The sequence below is a fragment of the Nelusetta ayraudi genome, unplaced genomic scaffold (assembly GCF_046127955.1).
Source record: "Nelusetta ayraudi isolate G7.1 ecotype Tasmania unplaced genomic scaffold, CSIRO-AGI_Nayr_v1 ptg000048l, whole genome shotgun sequence".
Taxonomy (NCBI): Eukaryota; Metazoa; Chordata; class Actinopteri; order Tetraodontiformes; family Monacanthidae; genus Nelusetta; species Nelusetta ayraudi.
In genome coordinates this window covers 12,896,620-12,923,601 of record NW_027466098.1, presented here as the reverse complement: position 1 = coordinate 12,923,601, position 26,982 = coordinate 12,896,620, and the positions used below count along the sequence as shown (strand labels likewise).

Sequence of the window (26,982 nt, the reverse complement as noted above, 5' to 3'; positions counted from 1 at the left end):
TGCAATAATGATGTTTTTTTTTTTTTATTGCAAACAAAGAAACAAAAATACAATCTACCGCACTTTCAATCTCCGATTCCTGCGAGACATCAATCATTCCGAGACAGACGTACGTACAAATAGAAAATAATTGGTCAGAAACTCCCCAGAACAAATAGAAAATGCAGCGCGAACAGCGGCAAACTACGGCTCCCTGTAACACTTGTAAGTCAAACTAATACTCTGTGAAAGTTACAGACCTCATACAAAAAAATAAGATTCTTCAATAATAATAATAACAATAATAATAATAATAATAATAACAATAAAAAAGCCTGCATATTTACACAACAATATTTCCTAGGAACCAGGCTCGCCTCAATTTCCCAAATGAAGCTCCTCCTTACAAGGGTTTCTGCTTTGTTTCTCTCCGTAACTGAAGTGTTACATGTGTCTTTTCAAAGAGTATAAGGCATGACGATCAACCTTTTGTCTTCTCTCAAACCTTTGGACCGACGGCCACTCATAAATATTGCGACGGAAGACGTGGTAGTGGACAGTGTCTTTTTTTTATTTTTATATTAACGCTCTGGATCATCGTCGCATCTCAAAAGTTTCTGTGCGTTGCGCTGCCCGTCTAAGGCACCGACTTCAGTGGTGGTCGGGGGAGGGGTCGGGTTCAGGGGGCGGGGGGGTCCAGGACAAAGCTCAAACCGCTAAACCAAGCCTACGCTAATCTGGAAGCACTATGTACACGTGTATGAACACCGGTGATGAGAAACAATCCGCCGCGACGTCGGCGAATAACTTAATTTACAAGCCACCGAGTTTCTGAGACGAACTTTACAGACAAAACTTAAATCAGAACAGTCATTTTTTTTTTTTTAATACATTTTTTTTTTTAAACTTTTGTCAACACAGCCTTCAGAGGAGAACAAAAAACAAAACAACACATGTACTGTTTCAGGAGCGGAGACAGCAGTTACCGAACGAGCATGTTGACAGCCAGAGATCTCTCTCTCTTTCTGTCCCTCCTCCTCCACCACCAGCGCTTATCCTGCACTCAGAGGTCACGGGGAGGGTCGCTGGAGGTTATCCCAGCTGTCTCTGAGCCGAGGGGAGTGTGCGCAGGCACGTGCACTCCCAACTCGCACTCCAACGATGGGGGGGGGGAGGAGCCGCCATACCTGGAGGAGAACCGGCACCCAACATGGGGAAGAACTTTCAAACTTTCAATCTTGTGGGAATCAACTTTCTCGCTTGCCACTGCCGAACCGCCTCCGCCGCACATCAACCCTCTGAAAAACTGAGTGCGAGCTGATGGCCTTTTTTTTTTAAACCATAAATCACCTACAGTTGCAGCGCTTGAGTCGCCGAGTGAAAGGGAGGGAAAAAGACCGCGAAAAATTTAATTAGAAAGCCCACAAGTCTGGGAACACACACACATACACACACACACACACACCAAGGGCCGATCTCTCTTGAACGTGGGGCCGCAGCGGCAGATGTGTGTGTGTGTGTGTGTGTGTGTGTGTGTGTGTGTGTGTGTGTGTGTGTGTGTGTGTGTGTGTGTATTTGTGTGGCGGCTGGCAGCGTGCATGCGACGAGAGCGAGATTAAAGTAGTTTATTCTCAGACATCCAAACCTTGGAGCGGGAGCCTCGGCCTGGGAAAGCAGAGAGTGTGTGTGTGTGTGTGTGTGTGTGTGGTGGTGGTGGTGGTGGTGGGGGGGCAGTCGTTTTATATTAGAAACCTCACAACAGGAGAGAAACGAAGCTCGGATAACGGACGAGCGCCGATTCTGGGTTTCCGCTTTCCTCCAGCAACAAACTCTCTGACCGAGTACACAGGGATGTAAAGTGTGTTTTCCTTTGGTGCGAGGCTCTGCGCCGGTTACCAGGGGAACCGAAGGGGGGGGGGGGTAAGGGAGGGCTACGTGGAAAAGTGGAAGGTCAAATCGAGGCGCAAGCGATGAGATCACGGACGTCCCGCTCGGCCGTTTCGAACCTTCACGTCACCGAGTTTTGTTGTTTGTAGGAAAATTACGTCGGGGGGGGGGTGGTCTCTCTCTCCGCAGACGGCTCAGCTTGACGGTTCTCAAACACATTTCTTTTTTTCTTCTTATTCTTCATTTTCCGCCAAACTGACTCGCGGATTGAGTTTCGTCGACTTTCCACTGGGGCTGCAGAGATCCTCGGAGGAGCCAGGACCTCTCTCTCTCTCTCTCTGTGTCGGTGCCACACCGCGCGAGGCCTCCGTCCCGTCGCACTTCAAACGCGCAGCGGCGAAAGACGGATTTATTAACGCTCTGCCATCCCCCCCCCCCAACCGGTATCCCGCTTTATTTACCGACGTGTTCTCGGCGGAGGCGGCGGCGGTGCCTTAAAACCATCGGCGGTTGGAGGAGCCACATAATGTCAGAGGATGGCAGCTGCGTTACTCACATCTGGTCCTTATGAAACACATTTCTTTGATCCTATGTTTGAAATTTCAAAAAGAAAAAAAAAACTATAATGAGCGATTAGTGTTGGGTGCGCAGACTGAAATCAGAGGAGGGTAAATGGAAAGAGCAGCGGCGCAGCCTGTTATCATGGCGACGTGAAGAAGGCCGAGGCCCGCTTGGCTCCCCTTTGATGTGCAATAATAACAGAGTCGGGTTTTCTCCCACTGCAGGAAAGTGACTAGATTAACACATCCGAACAGCAATAACAGACTGCTGGTTATAGTTAGAATCCTCCAGTTAATCTCCCTCTGCAGCCAGCAATGGGTTTTTTTTTTTCTTCTTTATTCTGAATCTGCTGTTTAATACGCAGACGCCGAGGAACTTTTTAATATCCCCCGTATTTTCTACTGGCAGGTTATTCTGTTGTCAACACTGTTGAGACCGTCGTCAGTGCGAGACGGTCACATTGGCATTTTTTTTGTTTTTGTGTGGCATCTTTTTTTTTGTTTCACTTTCTTTTGCGAAACGTCCCCAAAACCTCGGAACTGGGAGGAAGCGTCGCTGCGGTGCGTGCGAACGCTGCGTGCGAACGCTGCTGGAGTTTTGCTGTACAACACAACGACACAGTGGCAGTGCCAATGGGTCGGCGCTGAAATCTTAGTAGCAACAACGTTGGGAACAGAGACGCCTGCAAAATAAATAAGTACGAGAAACTAAAGCGGATATCAAAAGCAGTTCCATTCAGGGAAAAATGAAATGAGACTTTGTACTTAAAGTGATGGCCTCTGCATTTAGCGAACAGCGTCCTCAGCCTCGCAGGGTTTAATAAAAAGGAAGTGTGTCCGTTATTGTGCAAATGCTTTGTATGTCCCTCGGCCTGTGTGATTCTCCCTTTTCATTGCGTGATTGAAAAACTTTTCCCTTTACCCTCCCGACACGGTTTGCCTCGACAATTCATCATGCGATGGAACTGCGCTGTAAGTATTGATTGGCAGCAATGGGATCACATTTCACATGTACGTCATGTTAACGTCGCGAGCAAACAACAGAAAGTTTTTTCTCTTCTCTCTTTTTTTGAAAAAAAAAATGCCCCAGATGTTTGCGAGGTTCTGACGGGAGCGGCGGAGTTCGTCCACTCCCAGGTTTTAAATACAAGAGTCACAGCGAGCGAGTCCCGACGCCCGGCGGGCCCGGCTGGCCCGGCCTCTGAACTGTGCTAGACGGGTGTGAGCGCAAAAGTGAAAACCTTGTCCACGACAGCTGGGCAGCGTCACAAAGGCATTCCAGCTCGGTTGTAGCTTCCTGAAACGCTACAAACAAAAAAAAAAATCCCCAAAAAACCAAAAAGTGTGACCCACGTTTCGTGTCCTTAAGGTTAAAGTGGTTACAATCAAAGGCAGAGCAGTGTTGTTTCGGACATGCTCAATTGCAGAAGCTGAGCGAGGAAACCGTATTTCGTCCTCGAGCTGAATCGACCCTTGGTGACGGTCGGATCCGTCCGCTCCGTAAACTACCGCCGCCGGTGGCCGGGTGGGTTGATTTGGGGCGGGGGATGGGTGGTGGGCGGGGGTCCGCGCCGGCCCCTCAGACGTACCACTCCCTGCGCGAGATCACGGACCCGTCCAGGTGGGACACGTAGTCGCTGTCCGTACCGTTGTCGTAGCAGTCCTCCGGCAGGTAGGGGGAGCCGTTGTTCACCATGGGGCTGTGCACGGGGGGCCCGCAGGGGTGCATGTTCTGCGTGTTGTAGTGGTCGGGGTAGTAGTTTCCCTCTTTGAGGCCCGCGTGCGGGTCGCCCCGGTCGGCCCAGTCGTCCCGGTCCTTGCGCTCGGGCGTGTAGTCCGGGTAGATGATGTCGCCGCCCAGCTTGGGCTTCAGGTCCTGGCTGCCCTTGCTGGTCTTGTCGCCGTACACCTCCTGCAGCTCGTGGGGCTGCAGCACGTCCAGCTGCGACTCCTTCTGCATGTCGGAGGGCCCCAGGTACTGCTTGGTGTAGTAGTCGCCCCGGAAGGTCCGGCGCTTGCGCATGAAGCAGGCACCGCCCAGGATGAGCAGCAGCGCCAGGAAGAGGACGCCGCCCACGGCGCCGCCCACGATGGTGCCCAGGCTGCTCTCGGGCAGGGAGGCCAGAGTCGGCGAGGTGAAGAGCGACTTCCTCTGGTCGGCGGCGGTGCCGGCGCGCGACGTGCCGTGGACGGGCGGCGGCGTGGTGCTGGGCGCCGACGTGGTCGGGGGAGGATCTGCGGGGCGACAAAAAAATATGATGGAAAACTTTTAAGCGGGGGGGGGGAGGAAAGAAGGGAGAGAGACGGGCTGAGGGCCGTAAAAAGGAAGGAGACTGGAGTTTACGTCCTGCAGTGACTGACTGACTGACTGACTGACTGACTGACTGGGGGCCGAGTGTGAATGGTGTTTCGATTCATTTGTTACAACACTGCGGCGCTGCAGCGCAGACATTCCTCTCCGGATGCAGCGCTGAAAGTTTTGCAGTGGAGCGAGAAAAGAGGGAAAGGACCAGAAACAGGTTCCACACTGGAACTCAAAGTGTATGTGTGTGTGTGTGTGAGTGTGTGTGTAAGAAAGACAGAGAGAGAGAGAGAGAGAGGAGAGAGAGAGAGAGAGAGCGAGAGAGAAGACAAAGAGCGATCGAGCGACAGAAGACGTGCACCGCGAGCGTCTGAGTGAGCGTGACCGGCTCCTCCCTCCGAACCCCCCGGTGTGGCCGAGTCATGTGAGAAGATGAAACGCTGCGTGATCGATTCCAGTTTCCTGCATCTGATTTGTTCTCCGGTGGCAGGAGCCTGCCAGGGTTGGAGGCAGGGGAGGGGGAGGGGCAGCGCCGAGCTATCACTACGCTCAGGATAAGCGTCTCCGTTTTGACCTCTGGGCTCCGGCAGCTCGGAGGAGCCCGACACCGCCGGTCGATTCCTGCTCAGACACATCGAGGGGCCGTCTTGACGGCGGAGGCGACGTTCAAGTCCCGCTAACGGGAGCAGCTGCGTCTTTAAGCCGTTTTGGGCAGCAGCGACCGAAAGCAAATTTATTCTCGCTTGGCACCGTGGATTCTTGCATTCTTCGCCTTGCCAACTTTCAACAGACAGCGTTTTTAGTCTTAAGATTTCATCGTCAGCGTCAGCAAGAAGGCGCCCATCCAAGATGGCCCAAAAAAGCAAAGAGTGATCTGGAAAAAATACCAGAGACTAAAAGAAGAAGCTACTGCAAATTCTAAACAGTGATCCACAGTTTACCGTGGATGCGGCTATAGCGGCAGTTTTTTTTTTTTTTTTTTTTTTTAAATAGTATGTCTCAAAGCATCAAAACAACAATGAAGGCTTTTCTCTGTAGACAACAGTGTTTCGTCCCTTTGGACTGGTTTTGGCAATAGTGCCATGAAACAGTAGCTGCGTTTCCAGTACAGTTTTTTCGCAAAATAGAAGCGATATTTCGAAACTTTAGACAAAGTACAATTGCGATTTGCAGGCGTTTCCATTGAATATAAGCCGGAATTCTCGTAAATTCTCGTCCTGCAAGATCTGTAACTGCGAAAGTGTTTTCATGACACTTGCGCGATACACCTCTGTATCGATACGCCTGGAAAACCACCTCATGAGAGCGTAAAGACCTTTTAGCCGTATCTGAGCGGTTTTTCAAAGTTTAGGTGTTTCCATTAACTTTTTTTTTATTGTGATATTTACGATTTGAGCAATTCCAGGGGTAATGGAACTGCAGCTAGTGTGGTGGTGCACGGCAGCCAACCACTGGGGTGGGGACACGTGGATTATGTCACATCATTCACCAATTGGAAGCCTTTAGCTGTAGCGACCGGGCTACAACTGTAACCAGTCCTTTCCAATGTGACAAACAGATGGTTTGTCCAATCACTTTCCAAGCTTTCCTCAAATGCTCCTCGCGGGCTCTTCACCAGGCGGATGCGTGTCAGAGGAGTCAAAGGATTCAGGAAACGCTCCGGTGGCGTGCCAGCGTAGAACAAATTCCACTGATTGGCGGAATGGATCCGCAGCCTCATTATCCGCGGCTCTACATCGCGGTTGAAGGTAAAGGCCCGAGAGAGGACAATGAAGACGGATCAATGTCAGCAAACTGATGCGCTGGCATCTGCCTTCCTCTGGTCGGTCGTGTGTCGCACCCCTGCAGCGCCACACTTTAACCTCGCACGGGTTACCAACATCTGCAGCCACGTAGGCGATCGCGCACGCGAGGAGCTGCCAAAAACCACAGGGCTGCCCGGGGAAGAGGGGGGTGGGGGCGAGGATGAAGCAGCTCCGCCAAGCAGGCGCGGAGGCGGTGGTGGGGGGTCTAGCCGAGCTCGACCGGACGATTTCCACAGGGAGGAAGTGAGACGCCGCGTGCCCAAAGTCTCGGTATCTGACAAGCTGGGCAAGATAATTGCCCGGTGCAGGTCCGTCCAGCACAGGATGTCAGCTGTGCTTTCATTTGCAGCACAAGTCCAAATGGGGGCCTTTTTCTTTTCTTTCTTTTTTTTTTTTTTTTTTAACGCAGATGCATCTTGACAGGCATTTTTTTTTTTTTTTCCTTTGGGTGGGGTAAAGGCAGGGGGGGGCTTCTCTGACTCTTTGCCGCTCGACAGTGAGAAATACAACATCTCTTTAAAGCCGCTGTTGCTTTGTTTGGAACGGGATGAGAGGGGAAAGAAGAAGTGAAAAAAAGAAGCGATGCTCAGCTCCCAGGGAGCCACGCCCTGGCTTTACAATAATAAACTTGTAGACAGGCAGAGGACGCTTTCAAACCTGTTCCAGTTCTGCCTGAGGAGGCTTTACGCTGCTAAGCAGTCGGCGTTTAACCCACTCGGGAGCAGGGAAACCCCACTAATTCAGGGAATTCCCATCTCAGGCTAATCGGGTTTGAATCTGGGCAGCGTTTAACTGTAATTCATCCAGACAAAACCCTTTGGGAACAATCAAATGTTTAGGATCAAACTGCAGGAAATGCATGTATACTGCACAGCCACGACCCACCGTGAACCTCCCCCCCCCCCCCCCACCCCCCTGCAAGAAAACCAAAGCAAAGGTCTACATGGGTGTATGCATTGTGGAACAAGCAAGGGTACGCACCCACTTCCTTATCTATGAAATCTAATGTTGCCAAAACCACAACAGCAAAAGTGCTCAGTGCTCTTAATCTGCACTTTGTACTGCCGCTTTGCCAGGAATGTGTGAAAGTGGATCCGGTCGCGGGCATTTGTTTTGAGGCTTAGGGCCGCTTAGGGCGATGAATGGGGAACGGATTCTATCGATTGCTTTTAACCTCGGATGCCAAGCGATATTTACTTAGTTTAAAAGGAGCACTTGTTGTATGTGACGAAGCGGAGCGGAGGCATCAACGCACCTTGGACCCAGAGGTTGACGTCTTGACTGCGGAGACCGATGTCGTTCAACACCTCGCAGCGGTAGACGCCCGAGTCGTTGCGCTCCAGGGGCCGGTTGAAGGTGAAGGTGTTGTTGGAGATCTCCACACCTTCGGGCATCGATCCGTCCAACCTGCGCAAAAAACAAACCGTGTGTTAAAAGTGTACGCAGAAATATTCAGATCTTTATTATAAAAAAGAAATCCTTTTTTTTTTTTATGGAGGTGACTTTAGCTGCGTTCACACTGCCAGGCAAAATCAGATTTTTAGCCCATCCAGATTGAAACTGGATGGCTCTTTTGTCAGCAGTCACATCGCATGAAATCTGATTTTTGCGCAAAACGTATTGAAACCACTTTCAGCAGGTAGTTTCAAGTCGCATTTGGACAGATGCGTCTCAGTGTGAACAGCTTCAAACACACCACTGGGTTTTGACAGTCCGTGACGTCACTCAACGCGACGCAAGACCAAATGCACCAGACCAGAGAACGCCATTGGAGGTGCAGAGCTGTGACGTAATGGAGCAGACAGAAGAAGTCTGGCCCAGTCTGAACAGAGCCAGATCCCATTTGGACACTTGCTAAAAACAGTGTGAACAGTCAGCCCTAAGAATCTGATTTGAGACGGAATCTGATTTGAATCAGATTCGCCTGCAGTCTGAACGCAGCCGCTAACTTAAATTTTTTACTACACACCAAACTACCACAACTTTTTTTTTTAAAGAACACAACAAAAGGTTTCCGCATCGAGCGCACTTGTCCTCTAACGATGGGGGTACACACCATATTGGTAGAGAGGGAAGAGCGCGTCTGTCTTGACCTTGCGAGAAGTGCCGCGCTAAACGAAACCACTTCCTGTTGCCAAAGTGAGGAGACAAAGAGCTGCCAAAGGACCAGTGGCGGCTCTGATGCATGAACCATTTGGAATCTTTTATTTATAGCAGCGAGTCCCGTTGAGGGGCAGCAGGGCGTTTGACAGCTCCAGTGTCCGCGCTGTCTGAGGCAATTTATAGAGCGACTCCTCCGCGAAACGGCACTTAACCTGTGTTTGTCCAATCCGGGTCCGAGACATTGGCCCCGAGTCACCCAAGTTCCACCAGTGATCACAGGTGGTGGCGGTGGGTGTGGTCTTTTAAAGGACGAGCACCTTCTTTTAATTGTTTCAGTTTGATAAACAAGCAGACACGTTGTAATAAACGTCCAGGAGAATCAAACAGCAGCAGACTCGCCGTGTCATTTAATCAACTGTAAATTTCGTCATCAATCTAACCAACGGTAAAAAAAACAAAACAAAACAACAACAAAAAAGAAAAGCAGTCAGTCTGCCAGTCTGTCTGGATCAAAATTTAGCTCTCAATTCCCTGTTTAATTTTGTGCCCGGTGATGAAAGAAAGGCATAAAAAATGTCTCCAGCCAGTTTGAGCAACATTTTAAGTGTAACCAAAATGCCTCTGCTGCAGCCGCAGGAGCTAAATACCAATGTTAAATTGTGTTTCATTATAGCCTATCTAACTGAGGGAGGCGTAATTTACTTGAACGCATTTTTTGAGCCATTTCTTCTCCCGTCTTGAAAAGAACAGGGTGTTTTACTGGCTTAAAGTAATGATATGGATTATGATTACGTCGTGTAATTAATGTTGGTCGATTTGGAGATTCAGCAAAGTGTATCTCCAACAACTCTGACACTGGTGGCATCAGCAAAAGGCAGAGTTATGTCCCATGAACGCGGGACAAAGAGAGCTGCTGCAGAATACGGGCCGGAATGTGGCGGCCAATGCGAATGCACGGCAAAACTAAACTGTTGCTGTATTTGCCAAAAAAAAAAGAAGAAGAAGAAATAAAGTGTGTATTCGTGCAGCAGGATGCAGGACATCACTAAATTATATCTCGAATTACAATTAAAGTTTAAGTTTTATCTGACAATGTGAAAGGAGTTCAAGTGGCGATGCAAGAATGGATTGAACTCCCCTTTTCTCTTCTTCTAAAATATTAAGCCTGCTTCCAAATATAAAAATTACAGGCTGCCGTAAAAGCATCATTAACCTTATTGCAATCGTTTCTCTTAGTCCAACCCTAGCATGGCTTACCACACATAAACGCCTCGTTTTCTGAGGAAAATGTGCAACCATTTATTTCCAGTGCTTGGGTTTTTTTCTCTCTCTCCCCCCCCCCCTACTTTAATACGGCGAGGGGATTTATGTTCCAACATTAAGACGGCACCAACGCAGCGTTCTGACGCAGCCCCCCCACCCCTCCTGTTTGTTTTAGCGAGCGGCCACGGCGTTTGCCGCTCACTCATAACGTCGAGGATAAATCCAAACTTTCCACACCTCCGGCATTAAAACGCTGTGTTTCCAGCTGCAGGGGTGTCGAGGTCAGGCCTGAGGGTTTCTTTTCAGGGTGACAGTGCTGTGAATACTGACCTGATCCACGTGAAAAGGTGTGCAGAGGGGTTGGCTTTGGCGCCGCAGATGAACTTGACATTCTCCTGACCCACGTGCCAGTTTTTGTCGTTTCCCACTATTGACACCACAGGTGCAACTGCAAGAAAAAAAACACAAAAATCAAGTTAAAGCGCTGCATTATTTACAACTTTAACATCTATTTTTTTTGGATGAATTTCCAATAAATTGGAAATAGGTTTTATTTTCATTTCAAGTCTAGACCCCAACAATCAGCCGCTGTGATCCCGGTAGCCTGGTGACAAATGAGCTTTTCTTATTTTCTTCTTTTTTTTTTCCAGAAGGAACAAAAGCGTGCATTATAAGTACAGTCACGAGTGATGAGAAAAACAAAGGCTGCGCGGGAGAGCGGCGGGATGCGGCATCTGCCGGCAAACGGAGGCAAGTGAGCAAACAAATGACCTCGGTTTTGGTGGCAAGTCAGAAAATGACAGACAGACGTGCCGCAGCTAATAATAAACTCCCGGCTTCACCTTGACAAGAGACGAAAAACAAAAGAAGGCAAGAGGTCGGCCAAATGAAGCCCGGCTCATGCGACATGTAATAAAACACGACAAACACCAGCCTTGGATATCCAATTTTTCATTTTGATTTCTCCTGAGGACAAATGAGGAACTCATTACAGCGACGCGGGAAGACGCCTTCGCTGACCGCGTCCGCTGACCCCTTTCGCGCGGCAAAAATTGTGCTTCTTTTGCACTTAAAATCCCCTGCCTGCGCGCATCTGACATGATTTATTGAGGCGGAGAGTCACTTTCTTGCTGTATTAACCCTGATTTGTCCGTGTCTCCGTCCACTGCCCCCGGCTGCGTCCTCCCACCAGCGCTTGCTGCTAAAACCTGATCAATAATTCATAAGACGCCTTCATTAGCCCACGCTCACGGTCCAAACACAAACCAAATCCTAATGCCGCTCAGGCATGGAACGCGCATCAATGGTATTAACGTTAGGATGACTCTTTAAAGGGCTCCTTTACGGGCAAATAGGGAGAGCCAGTGAGTAAGCTATGCATAAATCATGCTATTAGCACAGGGTTTCATCGGCTAGGTGCACCGCTCCGATTACAAATGCACAGTTAGAGCCATGATAATTATTACCTCCGAACATATAAGCTTGCTTATGACTTTTCATCATTGCACTTTGAAGAGAGTGAACTTTGTTCGACATCTTGCAAACGAAACTTTGAGCAAACATCTAATTCCAAAATTCAGAACAAGTGCATTCTCACTAGAATCAAAGCACAATGTGCACAAGTCTCGACACAGTTTATCTTGTGCTTTAAGACTTCAGCTGGCAGATATTCTAACAACTGTGTTCCAACGCTAACAAAGCAGCAGTAGCAGTGTGAGCCCGGGGAGGGTTAAAAGGTGAGAAGAAAAAGCCTTTTCAGCACCTGCAAAAACAATTAGTGGCAAAAGAAAATACAGTTGCCTTCAATCTGATCAGTGCAACAGCGATGAAACTGAACCGCAACATTCTGCCACCTGTGGGTGGGAGCGGGGGGGGGGGGGCGACGGCCGAGCCGAGCGGAGACTCACACTGAATGTTCAACGTGTACGGGATGCGAAACTCGGTCTGCAGGGCCGGGTGGCGCACCACGCAGGTGAGCTTCTTGCCCTGGGCGTAGCTCTGCGGCTGCCACAGGTAGCGCACGTGCGTGGTGCTGGTGCCGTTGGCCTCCTCGTGGCTCTGCTTCTCGCTGCGGCCGTACAGCTCCGAATCCCAGAAGACCTCGGCGGCGGGGCGGCCTCGCTCGGCGATGCAGGTGGCCACCAGCGACTCGTTGGCGCCGTCCAGCAGGGCGGTGGGGCCCGCGGACACGTAGACCTTCGGCTCCACTGAGGAGGAGGAGGAGGAGGAAGAGATAACAAGGAGAAAGATTACAAAATGAATATTGATCTTTTGTGCATGGACATAAATAAATAATGCTTTCACATAGTGCACGGACAAGAGGAAGTGGCTCTCGCACGCTTGACCAGGCCGGCTTCTTCCCTTTGACATTAGCACATTAAACATTGATAAACCGCAGTCCATCGCACGGGCATTCCAGTTAGTCAGAAGTTTCTTTGACAAATTGTCTTCCTTGATGAAACTTCCCCGACTGCAAGACTCTGCTCATCAGTCGCCGATCTCAAGGGAGAACTCCTTAAAACAACAAAGTCCAGCAGGCCCCCGAACCGCAAAACACTCGATTTGTTTTCATGTTGCTCAGGAAGATGAGATGTTGAGTAACTGAACACTCCCAGGCAACGTGCAGCTGCTGCAACGTTACACTGACTTACAGTAAAAGAAAGACGCAGGGATTTTTCAGACACATCTGGGGTTTTTTTTTTCCCTCCTTTTTATTTCAACAAAGGCTTAAATAAATAATGCGAGACGGGCTTGAATGGAGCAGATCATGCATTTATTTTGGCCCGGCGTCGCAAACCGTCCGAGATCCAAGACGAAGGTTGCGCACAAAGCTGGGAAACGGCATCAGCTGGCCGCGTGAGCTCGCGGGTAAAGTTTCACGCACGGCCGCCCGCCCGCCCACCACCGGAGCTCCTTCTGCGTCCTGATTCTGCTGGCCTCCCTGGTGCTGCGCGTCCTCCGTCCCGCCGTCTGCAGGCTCTTAAAACAACACCGACAGCTGTTCCACTTACTGCAACGGCGACAGTTTTACAGGCAGCACGTGCGGGCACACATCATCCCGACCCGCAACACGAGGCCGTCACCTTCCAAAGACATCTGCCACCCACCCGGCCGGCCCGGCCCTCCCAAAACACAACCAAATAACTCTCGGCACCCTCCTCTTTATTTTTTTTTCTCTCCTTTTCCAAAAATAAAACCCGGCGTCTCCTGCAGCGGCTGCACCTCCTGCATTCTTCGCTCACTTTCCTCGGGGCCCCTCCCCGCAAAACCTCGGACGGTAAAAGAGTAGCAGCTTTGTTAGCGGCTGGTTGGGGTTGGGTTGGGTAGGGGGGTGGGGGGGCTTGGCTACGGCCTCAGAATAACTAAATCAGAGAGACGTGTTAATTTGGAGCGCTGTCAGGAAGGGAGGGGAGTGGGGGGGGGGGGGTGGAGGTGGAGAGATGAGAGGAGTGGAAAGGCTTTAGTGGAACGGGTAATGATTTCCTTTCACAAAAGTGGCTTGCATAAAGGATTTCCCCGCCCACGGCCCCCCCACACCCCTCCAACCCTCAGCCACATGTGCAGAGGGAGCCACGGACGTCAGAGCGGGAGCCACTAGAAAGAGTACAACTCGCTGCCGCAGTGGCTCTAAGAAAAAAAAAAAAAAAAAAAAGTCAACAGCCGTAATTTGTCCGAGGTCTCCGACGCGATTGCTGAAATATGGAGCTCGGGATCGCAGTGATTAACACGCTGAAACACGGCAGAGCAGCGAAGATCGATAGCCTCAACCTCCAGTATGATAATTAGACGGTCGCCACCGCGCAGGCAAAATATAATTTTCTCTGATATGCTTTAGATAAAGTGGGGGAAATACTGTGTCATTCGCCAGAGCTCCTTCGCTGCAGAAAGAATCACGCGTTCAGTGTTGCGTGCCTTTCCAGGCCACTTCCAGCGTCTCTCTGGAGATCATTTTTCAAATGAACGACTGAGCCTAAACAAGAACTGCTGAACCAACTGCCAAATGATGGAGCGACTTTAAAAACAAAACAAAAAAAAAACGCAGTACAGGCCTGGAGGATAAAGATAAATATGAACATAAGTGCAAAAAGGCAGGAAATGATCTGCAGCAACAGCGAAGCCAACCTGGCCAACTTTAGGTGAGCGAACAATTTGTTTTCGCAAAAACACAAACTGCAGTTCATTACGTCCTTCTATTCACTTGTCAGCGCTTTCAAACAAAGGGTCATTCTAATTCAGTGACTTTATGTGTCATATTTTCCTCCTCCGGTTCCTTCCTGTTGCTTACTGGCCGGGACTTTTTGGCTCGCGTGCCGCAACAAAGTTCCTGTTGGACTTTTTTTTTTTTTTTTTTTTTTTCTGAAAAGCTTGGCTCCGTTATTTAAGAGACTGCAGACACCCGGATGAAGAGAAGGGAACGAGGTGTTTTGGCCAAGACCAATAGTGTGTCGAGTATCAAATGATGCTGATCAAATAAAAGAAGACGTCGTTGTCGGGAGTGTTGCCTTTGAAACTGAGTCAATTCTAACAGCACCTGTTTATCATTAGGAAGTCGTTCTAGACTAGTTCCTCTTGTGGATAGGTTTGATTTTTTTTCATTCTACCTGAGTTCATCTAAGGTCACAGAAAAACAAAGTCAAGAGGTCCTATAAGTTTTCAAGCTCACACGAATCAAAACTGAGGACTTTTTCAAAGTGAAAATTAAGTTGAGATGAACAAAGTGAATAAATAAGATACCATGAATAAAATAAAAATATCCAAACATAGCACGAACATATTCATTAGAGTACAGTCATTTTGTAACAACCAAACAAACAGAAACAAACAAAAGCAAACGTAATTCTCGTAAAATGCCGCAAGACGAGATTTGACGAGAAACACTTGCAAAGCGCACTTTCACTTTGTCAAAATGTTGCTTTTATTTTGCGAAAAACTGTAACGTAAACCCAGCTAATAACGACGGCCTCATTTTAAAGCAGAACTCCGAATGTATTGTGGGAGGGTGCGAATGTATGTGTTTGCAGGAGCTTTACCCCTGCGACCGCCCGGACGGGAGAGGTGTAGTTAACTCCGAGGTCCCAGACACGGTGGCTGTCACAGCCGCCCTTCAAGTACTACTTATTAGTCATCAGACCCATCTTCACTCTCCGAGGGGAGACGAGAAACTACTGCTTACACTGCAGGCTGCCTCTCCCAACCGGCCATTTAGGGCTTTAGAGCACCAGCTTGTGTGCACTGAGCAGGAGACAGGGCGTATTTCATGTGCATAGACTGGGGATGCACCGATACCAGCATCGGGTATCGGTACCGATACCTGGGTTGAGTACTTTACTCGTACTCGTAAAATATACGCAATATCACCCTGTTCTGGAAAACATGCTGAGGAATGTTGTTCGAATGACAGAACATCCATGTAAAGTAATTCTATAATGTGTAGCGGCCTTATTGGGTACTTGGTCTCAGTGAGAAGTGAAAAGCAAGTACTTGTAAAAACCGTAATACCGTAAAAAAGTGGCATCAGTGCATCCATAGCTCAGACAGAAGACTATATAAGCATGAGTACATTCAAGTATTCTTGGATAAAAAGACAATGAGGATCGCTGTTCATTTTTTTCAAACCCACAAAATAAGCTACATGAGGATGAATGATATAGATGACTTCTGCAGATTACATTACGGGTAAAAACAAAACAAAACAAAAAAAAAAACTACTGGATTTGTCGTCTTCCAGCCTGAAGCCAACGAGGACTCCACGAATGTGGTTGAATCAGACGTCGGGGCGGTAGATTTGTAATTAGGGTAACTAACGGAACTAACGACGAGCCTCGCTCCCGCAAAGAAAGTAGATGTTGCTCGCCGCTGCTCCGAGCACCAGGGCGCCGCAAATAAAACTCCTTCATGCGACTCGGGTTGAACGCGAGTGGACGTCACGAGAGCGGCGCAGCCTCGCGCCCTGCAATTAACTTGTTGTGTCGTGCATCGAGGAGCGTCGGGAAGGGAGTGTGCCGCTTGTTTTTGTGTTTGATTTTTTTTTTTTTTTTTTTGGGGGGGGGGAGAGAAAGCTCCAGTGTGCATTTGTGCCACGGTTAATATGTTGGTGCCGTTTGGTGAATGAGTGGCCCAGGACAGCATCTCTTCTTCCCTTCTGGCTCGGTTAAGATTAGAAGGCTTCTGCACAGCTGCGCATCCCTACGGGGATTAATGTTTACGCAGTCTTTGTCCAGGCAGTAATTTGCAAAGCTCGGTGCCCTGCCCTCGAGGAAATAAAAAAGAAAAACACCTAAAGCGGTCACGTCAGTTAATCACGAACGACGGTCGGCTTGGAAAAACAGCAGCAGCAGCAGCGGAAAGAGACAATGGGACGCTGTGCCTCACCTAGTACATCAACGGTGGTCAACGCCTGGTCGATGCCCAGGGGGAACGTCGACACTTTGCAGATGTACGTCCCGATGTCGGCGAAGGTGGCTCCGGCGATGACGATGGTGGCGTCCCGGGCGGACGGCGACACGAAGGAGACGCGGCGGGCGTACTCCTGGGGGATGTAGATCCCGTCCCGGGGGTTGTAAACGGCCAAGGTGATGGTGCCCGAGGGCAGGCGGCGGTCCCAGGAGCTCTGCGTGAGGGTGATGTTGGAGCCGAAGTCTATCCTGCAGCTCAGCGTGATGTTCCTGCCCAGCACGGCGTTCACTTTGTCGGGGACCAGCAGCTGGTTGCAGCTCACACCTGTCGAACGGGGGGGGGGGAGAGAGAAAGCCTTTCAAATACAAAACCAGCAGCGTGTCGTAACTGTCTGCGTGTCACATTAAAGAGGCAGCTGATTGGCTGCGGCGACCCCTGATGGAAACAGACGAAAGAAAAATAACATTTGGTATCGAGGATTTTGGGGGGGGAAAAAAAGAATTCATAACTCGATTCTGCGCCTCCGACTGTCACTTTTACTGCACCACTGTGAAAGCCAGGATACCAGAACACATTTTACGACTTCTGCATGTGCTGCAGCAGCCACGGCATTCCGCGCGTTCGCCAAACCGGCAATGAGTAGAGGATTTAACTACTGATTCGCTTTTTCACACGCTGCCACAGCATTTACATTCTGCATTTATCAACATCATCTACAACGTGTCATGAAAACCAATAATAGGGTACACTAATCTGCATCTGCTCAGGGGTTAAAAAAAAAGAGAGTCACAAATCATCATCAGCACCTTTTTAAAACCAGCAGGGGAAAAAAACAACCCAGTGCAAAGGGATGGAACACAAGAGCGAGTCAGCATTTTTATTACTTTCACTTTTATATGGGGTTCTTAATTTGAGTTAAAACCTGCCACTGGGGTTTTTTTTTTTTTTTTAATTCATTTGTTCCAATAAGTCATTTATACTGATGTAAGGTGAGCAGCCAAAGAAAGAATTTCATTTGGATTATTGTGCATGTTGATGTATTATTATTATTATTTTTTTTTTTTTGGAAGACTTACTGGCCCCCTGATTGATACTTCAGAGTCCTAAAAACTTGGCCACGGCATGGTCACTCTTCCTTTCAGCAGTTTATATTTGGTTGTGTTCGCTCTTCATATTAAAGTTGGGTCAAGTGTTTGGAGTGAACCCACACCAGCTGTTCCTCTGAAAAGATCCTTGGTGCTTTAAGAAGGAGCATTGGAGAGTCAACTGTTTAGACAGTTGCTTGAGCCGACGACGCTCGTACTTCACACAGAAGTCTTATTTTCTTAGGCTAATTTTAAAGCTCTTCAAAGGCAACCTCAACATTGTGTGCGAGCGAGCGTTCTTGCCCGCTTGAACTGTGATTATTGTCCAAGTTTGACGGGAGTCAGTCTGTCTGCAAAAAATATTTGGATGAATTACTAACGTATCGTGTTAACGCCGAGAGGTTGGTGACTATTTCGTTTTATGGAGAAAACAGAAGGTGGAAGCAACTTGAGTTGATCAAAAAGCGCAGGACAGCAAATATTTTAGTTTCAGGTTCCAGGAAAAAAAGTAGAAAATAACACTATAGAGAGTTGGCGCAAATGTTGCACGCTGCACTGAGAGTAATGTGAGATTCACTGTTGACAAAAGAGAGACAACATGGAGGCAAAATAAAAGAAAGTACAGTATTTTGAAAAAAAAAAAAATGTAACTAAAAATATGACTTTAAAGTGGCTAACAGTGGTGTTTTTTGCCGTGAGCTTAAATAGAAATGAGTTGCTGATTAACACGTTCAGCATTGTAAAGCCCAAAGAAAATTGAAGAGAATTTAATAATCCTTGTGAAAAAGTTTGATTTCATTTTAAGTTACTGCAGATGTAGATGTGCATCTTTTCCTCATGGATGGAGTGAGAGTGTGCTATGTTTGGGAGTCATAAAGCTCTACTTTGAACATGGTTGCGGATGTGTATGGAGTAAATCTTGTTAAAAAAAAAAAAAAAAAAAAAAAAGACAGAAAAAAAAGGTCCACTGGCCGGTATTTTGAGTCCTTGGCATGAATGTGAGCGGTAACCCACAGTAATGCTATCTTGGTTTGTGAGGAAAAAAAATCCAAAAGAAGGCAGAGGCTCACTGAGCTCCGTTTTGCCCCCTGTAATTTTAGTGATTACACACGCAGACACACACAAAAACACAGTGAGGGAGAGTTTCCCTCCTCCAAAATAAGGAATAAAAGTGTGAGATGCTTGTTAGAGTCATGTATTTATTTAAACCGTCTTAAATGTATGTTGCCTATTGTCGTGTTATAATTCTCTGACTTCCCTGTTTGTTTGTTTTATTTACGGCCGTCTCAGCCCAAGTTCAGTTTTGTTCACTATGTTTAGCTTTTCTTTTCAATCTTGGATAATCTGAAGCCTTAAAGGAAACCTACCGTCTTTGTCACACGGCATAAATGCAGTATAGGCTCTAAATACAATTTTCTCAAGACTACAAAGACAATAAATAAGAACCTGGTTCTTTAAAATGCTATGAGTAGTGCTGTGATATGCTTGCATTGTGCGTCTTCCTGTGTTTGCATTGTGTCCGAGTCCCGCGGGCGCACAATCAAGGTCGGGCCTGTGTTGTTTTAGCGAACGCCAGGACCATTTGAACCGACACAACAGCTGTTTTGTTGCCAACTTTCAAAGAGCGAGTCGGTTATTTATGTGTCTCCAATTCTTTCATTAAAACGGTACAAAGCGATAAACACTGACACGCGACGGCCGCACAGTGAATAAAATACTTCGTGAAATCGTAAAAACTATTAGTGATCCCGCTAGTAAACCGAGAAGCGTGGCACGCGTCGGATTGCACTGACACAGGCAGACCACGCTCTACTCGACCGTGCCCTACATACTGCAGCTACCTGACCCGCCGCCGCGACTGCTAGCGCGCCACAATTTGTCGATCTCAGCATGTCGAGTTCGAGACCTGTCAAAACACACAAAGAAACACGAGGCCGTCTGCGCTATGCAGTTTGTTTTACAGTAAGCAACCGGGAGTGACTCGGGAAAAAGGGAGGGTGGACGGGAGGAGGGAAGTGCTGAAGGCGACTCCACCCTGAGTGGAGGGGAGACAGATGGCCTCTGCATGGGATACCTTCAGCCAGTAGGAGAGCGGGGGAAACTTGGCACCGGCAGCCGAGAGCGTGAAGAACACAGCCGGGGCTCGCTGTGAGAAGACCGCGAACCCCGTTCTCTGAAAAGCTGCACCGACATCACGGTATCATAGAGTACACAGGTACTGCTGCAGGGCTGAGGCACGACCCATACGTTGGCACTGCCACTGTTGCCAAACTGTTGTGGTGGAGAATACTAAAGGACAAACGATAACATGAGGTTGGGGTTTTTTTTATTTTTGGTTTGGCTTCCAAACTCTGTGGGAAAGTCGTCCCGTAGAACAGGAAGAGGTCCGCGAGACCTAATTCGTCCGAAGAGAAATACACTGCACTTTTGCCCCCTCTCTCCCTGAGAACCTCTAGGAAAGAATGAACTCATGGGAAGGCTATGCTCGCTCTTTGAAGAAATGCTTCATATTTGTTTCTTTCCCTCCTGACATCACTAATTGCGACAAGCTGCGCGAGAAGAAGCATTGGTAAATCAAAACATTCCTCCTTGCCTGGTAACCGGCTAAAACATTCCACGTCGGCCACTCGATGAGCCAAAATCTCCACCTCCTTCGATCTGACCCCGCCTCGGCCCGTGACATCCGCACAGGACGAGTCGCTCCTGGCTAGAGATCGTTGACATCTGAGCCTGCACGCCGCGACAGTGTGAAACGGGCGGCATCGACGGCCAGAGTGCTTTCAGAGGCAATATATGCGCTGGGCTGTATGTAATGTTTATGCAGACAAACTCTGCGCATAGATTATAATGTCAAATGGCGCTCGCGAGGGGCTGATCTGAAGACCTCACAGGAGAAGAATGCAGACACGAGATCTGTGCCGGTGGGACTGTGGTCGAGGACTAAAGCAAGAGGAAACTCTGAGGGCTCAGCATTCAGGATCGACTGCAGTGAAAGTGAGGATGAACAAGCGCAAGAAGCAAGAAGCAAAGAGCGTTGAGGGTGACACAAGCTGCGTTTCCATTACCCCTAGAATTGCACAAAACCTAAATATCGCAATGAAACGCTTAAACTTCGAAAAGCCACTCAAATGTCGCTAAAAGGTTTTTACTCTCTAAGGAGGTGGTTTTTAAGACGTATCCATATAGAGGTATGTCGCAAAAGTGTCATGGAAACATGGAAACGCGTCACCCGATGCGACCTAAGCGGGTCACGTGACCAGTTCACTTAAAGTGAAAATGTTGCGTTGTGTTTGGACGGAGGAGGAGACGGAATATTTTTTGCAAGTAATCAAAGAGAAAAACTCAACAACCATTCTTGACAGCAAACAAACGCAAACAAACAAAAGCAAACTTAATTCTTGTGGGACAAGACTATATGAGAATTACGGCTTAGGCGCTTCGCACCATTCGATGGAAACCCCTGCAAAACGCAATTGCACTTTGTCGAAATTTCAGAAATATCGCTTTTATTTTGCGAAAAACTGTAATGGAAACGCAGCTACAGATAGACCAAAGATATTAGCGACATACAAGAAAAACATGGTTTAAGAAAAACAGACGGCTGCTCGTACGTCATAATACATCACAAAAGCAAAAAAAAAAAAAAAAAAAAATAGTGATGCATGATGGTTAATTTAAATAGATTTTTGGGCAGCTGATGTTACAATCGTTTTAACACACATTTTATTATGCCCCGCACACAGTTTTTATTGGTTGTGATTACTTGCATCACTCACAAATCAACTGCTGACACTCTCAAACGCTGATACGTCTAATGCGGCCAAAGACAAGTAAATGACGATATACACCATAATGAGAAAGACATGAAAATCGGCAGCCCTACAGTGTTAATCATTAGTATAGCATGACTTCACATGTCACGTTTGTTTATCGCGCTGCCAAACAGATGTTTAATCAGTAAACTCAGTTTCAGTCCCGCAAGGGCAAATGATCAGGAGCGCTAACAGTGCTAAGGCCTCAAACACAACAACAGCAACGACAATAGAGCTATATTGCGTTTCCTTTTCTCACACGAACCACTCCTCAACAGTCAATGGAGGGAGTGTCCGGGACAGTGGTTCTCCGAGGACACCGGCCAAACTTTAAAATGCGGATACTCGAACTGACTACATTCCAGCGTCATTCACTTTTAGGTGAGTGGACGATGGACACGTTCAAAGGAGCAGTTTTCATTTCTACCTCCAGGCACCGAAGTCTGGCAAGGACGAACGGCAACATCTGATAAACTTTTCTTTAACTCTGCGTTACTTTGGACAATAGAAACTCAAAGAAGTCAATGGGGACTGTGGAGCCATTGTTACGCTCAAAAGAGGTGAAAAAAAAAAAAAAGAGGTCAGACAATACACGGCCTCCACACCCTCTGGGTGATTTATTATCAAGTGGCCCGCAAGTGTCTTAATCAGTTCGAGACAGGACGGGCCGAGTTGTGAATTGCCTGCTTTACGGCGCGCCTTTATCGTAAGAAATATTTGTGCAGTGCGACGAAAACACGAGTCGTACACCAGTTCCAATCTACCCCCTTCCTTCCTAGCATTGTATCCTGTGAGGGCGGGAGGCTTTTTTAGTGGGCTAATTCATAGTGGAGACAAACACAGACTGACAGGCCCTTGAAAAGGGGGGCGGGCGGAACTCTTTCACATGTCACCGTCCTCCTCGAAAGTCTTTCCTTATTGCTGCTACCCCGCGGCACCGCATTGCCCTTCTCATCCAATTGACGTCTCATTAGAGACCCGCGCGTAATCGCGAGAGATCAATATCGTCGGCGTAGTGAGTGTCGCGGTCGGCTGCGACTGCTCGTCAACTGCAACCCCGTTCGCCGCGAACGGCAGTGCCTGCCCCCGTCTATCAAAGCAACACCAAACACAAACACTCCTACGGCATCCTGCTCCGCTGTGTGGGATTTGTTTGCGGTGGTGGGGGCTTGAGGTATGCACACGCGGTGCTTTGGATTCACGGAGGCACGGCATTGTTATTTTTCCGTGCACCAGATAGTGTGTCACGAAATGTTTCCATTTCAAAACTTGAAAGAAAAGGCTAAATTTATATCTGAATGTATACTGGTCCGAAAATTACCACAAAGGCCTTTTTTTTCCCCTGCCGTGCAGAGTATATACACTTGGAGCCTACTACAAAGGAGGTCTTTCTCAATTAGAGCTCAAGTATGATATCCCTGACATGCTGATGCCATTACCAAGTTAACTGCAATCGCCGCCAAAATTACTTGAGGGTCTGTGTGGAAAATGACTTGGGGGGTAGATGCCGGTCGTATCGAGGTGCACTAAATCACGAAACGTGCACTTACTTGTCCAGTCCCTTTTCAGATAGCTGAGCGATAACAATTTAAAAATGAGGGGGGAAAAAAAGAGTCTTTTCATCTGAAGAGTGTGACAGCTCTGAGAAAGCGTTTGGACATCCACTAACTGAAGCAATTAGTCTGACACCACACAAAGACAACTGAATCATCAGCACGTCTGGAACAAGTGGTTTTATGGTTGGCCAATACCCGTGATAAATTATTCACACCACTCACTCCGACTACCATTAAGCTGAGGGAAAAGAAGAAGAAAAGCCGCCACATTTGCCTCAAACATCAAAAGCGACAATTAAAAAAAATTAATAATAATAATTATTTAATTAAAATATAATCCTACTAACCTTTAGTTCAGTAACTTCATCAAATCAAGCTTGAGATTTATGTTTTCTGACAAAAAGAGATCAACATCTGGGGGCTGGATGGAGTGACGATGGTGATGATGCAGTGCTCATGATAAACTCCTCGGTTGCAGACTGGCTCTAAATACACTAGTGCACTTTTATTACTCTAATCCAACACAATGAAAACAGTTCCCCACACACCGCATAGACCCCAAAGGGACTTTGATTGTTTTCCTTTCTAATGATTCCCATAATTGTGCCATTTGAGATTTTCCGATAGTTGTTACAGCAAAAAAACCCACTAACAACACTGTTTTGTTTCAAGGGATTTGAATATTACAGGCATTAAGACTGTAACTTATTAATTTTAGTCATTCAAATGGCGGTTTCAGGAAAAGTAAAAAGATTTAAAAGGATTTGTGGCGTGAAAAACGAGAACATTTTGGCATGAAATACACAAGATTCAATGTTGTTTTTCCCAATTAAAGCTGCTGGTAGGTAGCATGGAGTCAAGTTAATTACAGTAAAGAATTTGCTTTTTGAAATCTATTTTTACTAATACAGTCACGATACATTTTTGTTTCTTTCCTTATAACTATCGACTTCATGTTTATAAGGACGTGTGTAGTATGACAAGGCAAATAGGACAAACTTGTTTTGAACATTTTTGAGCAATCTGCATCACTGCAGACGTCACTTATCACCACTTCACAACCCAGACGGACGTGGTGCCGTCCAACCAAAACCGGTCTCTGCATTGTGGTCATCCGGTGGTCAATAAGAACAGTAAGTGGCATGGTCAGTGTGGCATTTCAGCTCTGGGCTGGTGAGACGCAGCTAATTTTCTCATCACATGAGGATTTTCTGGAACACACTCTTAACCTGTGTCTGCAACAGATTAAAAGCAATAGTCTTGATTCACTCTTACCACCCACTTTGAAAATTTGATTCCAGAAAACACATCTATACTGATCCCACAACAGAACACAAACAACATGTTTCAGCTGGTAAGTGAAGTATTTAGCTAAAGTGTTTCATTTGGAACGACATTATGCACAACATCCAAAACTATGCGCTGGATTTAAAGAAGCGACAACTCACTTCTTGGATTTAAGAAAAAGAAAAGGAAAAACCCTGTGGAAAAAGTCCATTGGAAAGCCTGCTGGGACTCAGGTTACATGTTAGCTTTGACATAGTGTTCCAACAGTATGAACCAAAGTTGGCACCAGTCACCAGTGCCCTATTTATATGGCTTAAAAAAAAAGTGAACGGTTAAACTTCACTACAATGTAAAGCAGTCCAGTCTATATTTAAAGAACGAGATGTCTGTGCTCTTAAATTAGAACGTGGCGCTTGTTTTGCTGGACCTGCTCACATCACAATCTTAGCAGAAGCAAATCGCCGACGAGCCGTCGTGTTTGTTAGCAGTTAGCACTTATCCAAACGCGGCTCCTGATAACTGTCAGCACCCAAACGTCTGACACAGTATGCCAGGGCATTTTTTCAAGAAAGAGGAGCAACACTGTAACCATTTTGCATCCTGTTTCTGCCCCCACATAAGCAAAATTAAATACACGGGAAACATTGGGCTTTTGAGTTAGTAAACTATTCCCACAGTTTAGTAATCCCTTTTTGATGTTTATGCTGTGCCCGCAGAGTAGCAAACCATGCCCTGAGAGTTTTCACCCTCTATGGCCTGTATGGTTTTCCGACACATCATGAAATGTTTGTTTGTTCTGCACAACTGCTGTTAAACTAAAAAAAAAAATCAAATTACACGGTGAATTAAATTACATCACATTATCAAGTGTTGTTATCGTAGCCAATAACACACAAGACAACAGCTCAAAATGACTGAGATTTCGACAATTGCTACGGTCCATAAAATATTGCGCTTAATTTTTTACCCCACTGGTTAACAGACGGCAGCTACATCAACCAATTGCAACAATGAAGACTCAATTGGCAATCTGTTAGCGTGGGCCTGCACTGGTCTTAACCAACACTGATATTCTTCAGATATCTGATCCCTCAAACAGGACAATAATACCGAACATTTGGTTGCAACAATCAACAATGCTTTTTATTTGACTGGTGGGTGTTAACCTCCCACTTGGGTGGTGCTGGTGGGGTGTCTGTGCATACAAGCAACTGTGTACTCTTCCCAAACATCATAGCCACCTGACCACCAACAGAATGAGTGAAACAAATAAGACCGAGTGGTGAAAAGCAACCACACCTGTTTCCTATAACCCTGGCACTTCTCTCCTGGGGGGATTCAATTGCTGACTGTGCACAATATGCATGTATACCTCTTTAATATGGACTGTGAAGCCACAGTGTAGCCAAATGGGTCTAACCACAGTCGCATACTTGTGACTCATTCTTTCGGGGAAAATCCGTGAAAACAGCAGGCAAAAAACGGGTTGCAAGGTTTCCCTCTGTGCATTCACAGACACTAACTAACCATGGAAGCAGCCGGGAGGCATTTTTAGAGAGCGCTTTCCTACAAATGCAATCATTCAAATCAGTTGATTTCTGTCAATCTGTAAATTTCTCACTCTGCTAAACCTACAAGATAAAAGACAAAGTAAAACAAAAACAGGTCTAATATTAACATGTCTGTGGTTTTTTTTTTGTGCTTGGTCCTCCATTCCCTCCCTAATTTTGGGAGGAAATGGCTGATTACCAGCGCACTGTAGTCCTAATGACTGGTAACTCCCAAAGTCGGTCTGGTAAGAATTTAACACAAAATAACACAGTAACACGGAAACTTGCTACTTTGAGGCAGGATGTTTCCCTCGATTTGTTTTATCATTAGATCACATGGAAAACATTTTAGGGTTGTTTTTTTTTAGTTGAAATGTTTTTCAACTTCCCTGCCCTGTCTGTAGCACTCTGGCCCAAAACTAAATTCCTCTTCCTTACTTTATTCTCTATGAATGAATAGCTAGTATTTGTGGTGCCAGCAATGTGGAGGGCTGTTACTCATAAGTACAGGAGATTCATTAAACCCAGGTTTGTGTGTGTACTGGAACCGACAGTTTGCTATTTTCAGGACAACGGCAAGGGAGTAGGTGTTTCATTCATTCATGGTTTCTATGAACCCGCTGAAACACAGAAATAATAGGCTATTGGTGAAAGCAGCAATCAGCAGGCTCTGGTAAAAAAAAATGCGCAGTTTAGGGGAAACGAGAGGGTTGAGCTTTGAGCTTGAAAAGCATGAGCAGGAGGTAAGAACCGCATCATCCTGCTACTTGACCTATGGTTGTTTGTTTTCTCCAGTGCCGGGACTAACAGAGTGAGCCACTGAGGATAGACTGCGGGCATTCTTATGCACCCAATCTGAGGGGAACGCAAATGACATGCTTGACGTGAAAATGACATGATGCCCGCAAACTGCAAAACAACCAAACCAGACTTGTGCAAGCAGCCGGCTGACAGTAATCAAGTGCAGGGGTGCGCTACTGCAGCCGAGCGCTCCGAATTTACTGATGGAACACCAGCGAACGCATACAAAAGCATCCGACAGTCACATCTGCTGGTGAGGAGGAAGCAAAGGGTGGAGTCTGCAGAAGCCGGTGACCACAGCCAGCTCCCTGAACCCCACACACAGCCACAATGACCCACAATAAAGCGGCCAGCTCATCTGCTCCCCAAAAGAAAACAGTGCATCCATTTAAAGTGATTAAGAGTTTTCAGTCTGCTGCTAACAGAGTGCAACTGATGAAGGCTACAGCTGCAGCCCACGGACACACTGCCCAGGCTCAAATCCACTTTAAGCGTTTCCAATGCTGAATAATGAATTAAGTATTCACTGCAGCTGACATAAGTCATCTTTGAAAATTGCATCTGCATCCCCAGCGGAAATGCTTTGTAAAGCCACG

The 26,982-nt window shown here is 47.1% G+C and overlaps 1 protein-coding gene across 1 annotated transcript in view; it reads right to left on the bottom strand.

Annotated features, from left to right (window-relative positions):
• Positions 1-901: 901 nt before the first annotated feature.
• Positions 902-26,982, bottom strand: part of nectin3a (nectin cell adhesion molecule 3a) — a 29,026-nt gene continuing 2,945 nt past the window's right edge. Inside the window, exons 2-6 of the mRNA XM_076036439.1 lie at positions 16,272-16,619; positions 11,807-12,106; positions 10,230-10,347; positions 7,789-7,940; positions 902-4,661 (exon numbers count right to left, since the gene is read on the bottom strand). Coding sequence (XP_075892554.1) covers positions 4,006-4,661; positions 7,789-7,940; positions 10,230-10,347; positions 11,807-12,106; positions 16,272-16,619 — 1,574 coding nt within the window. The 3' untranslated portion in view covers positions 902-4,005. The remainder of the gene's footprint in view (positions 4,662-7,788; positions 7,941-10,229; positions 10,348-11,806; positions 12,107-16,271; positions 16,620-26,982) is intronic.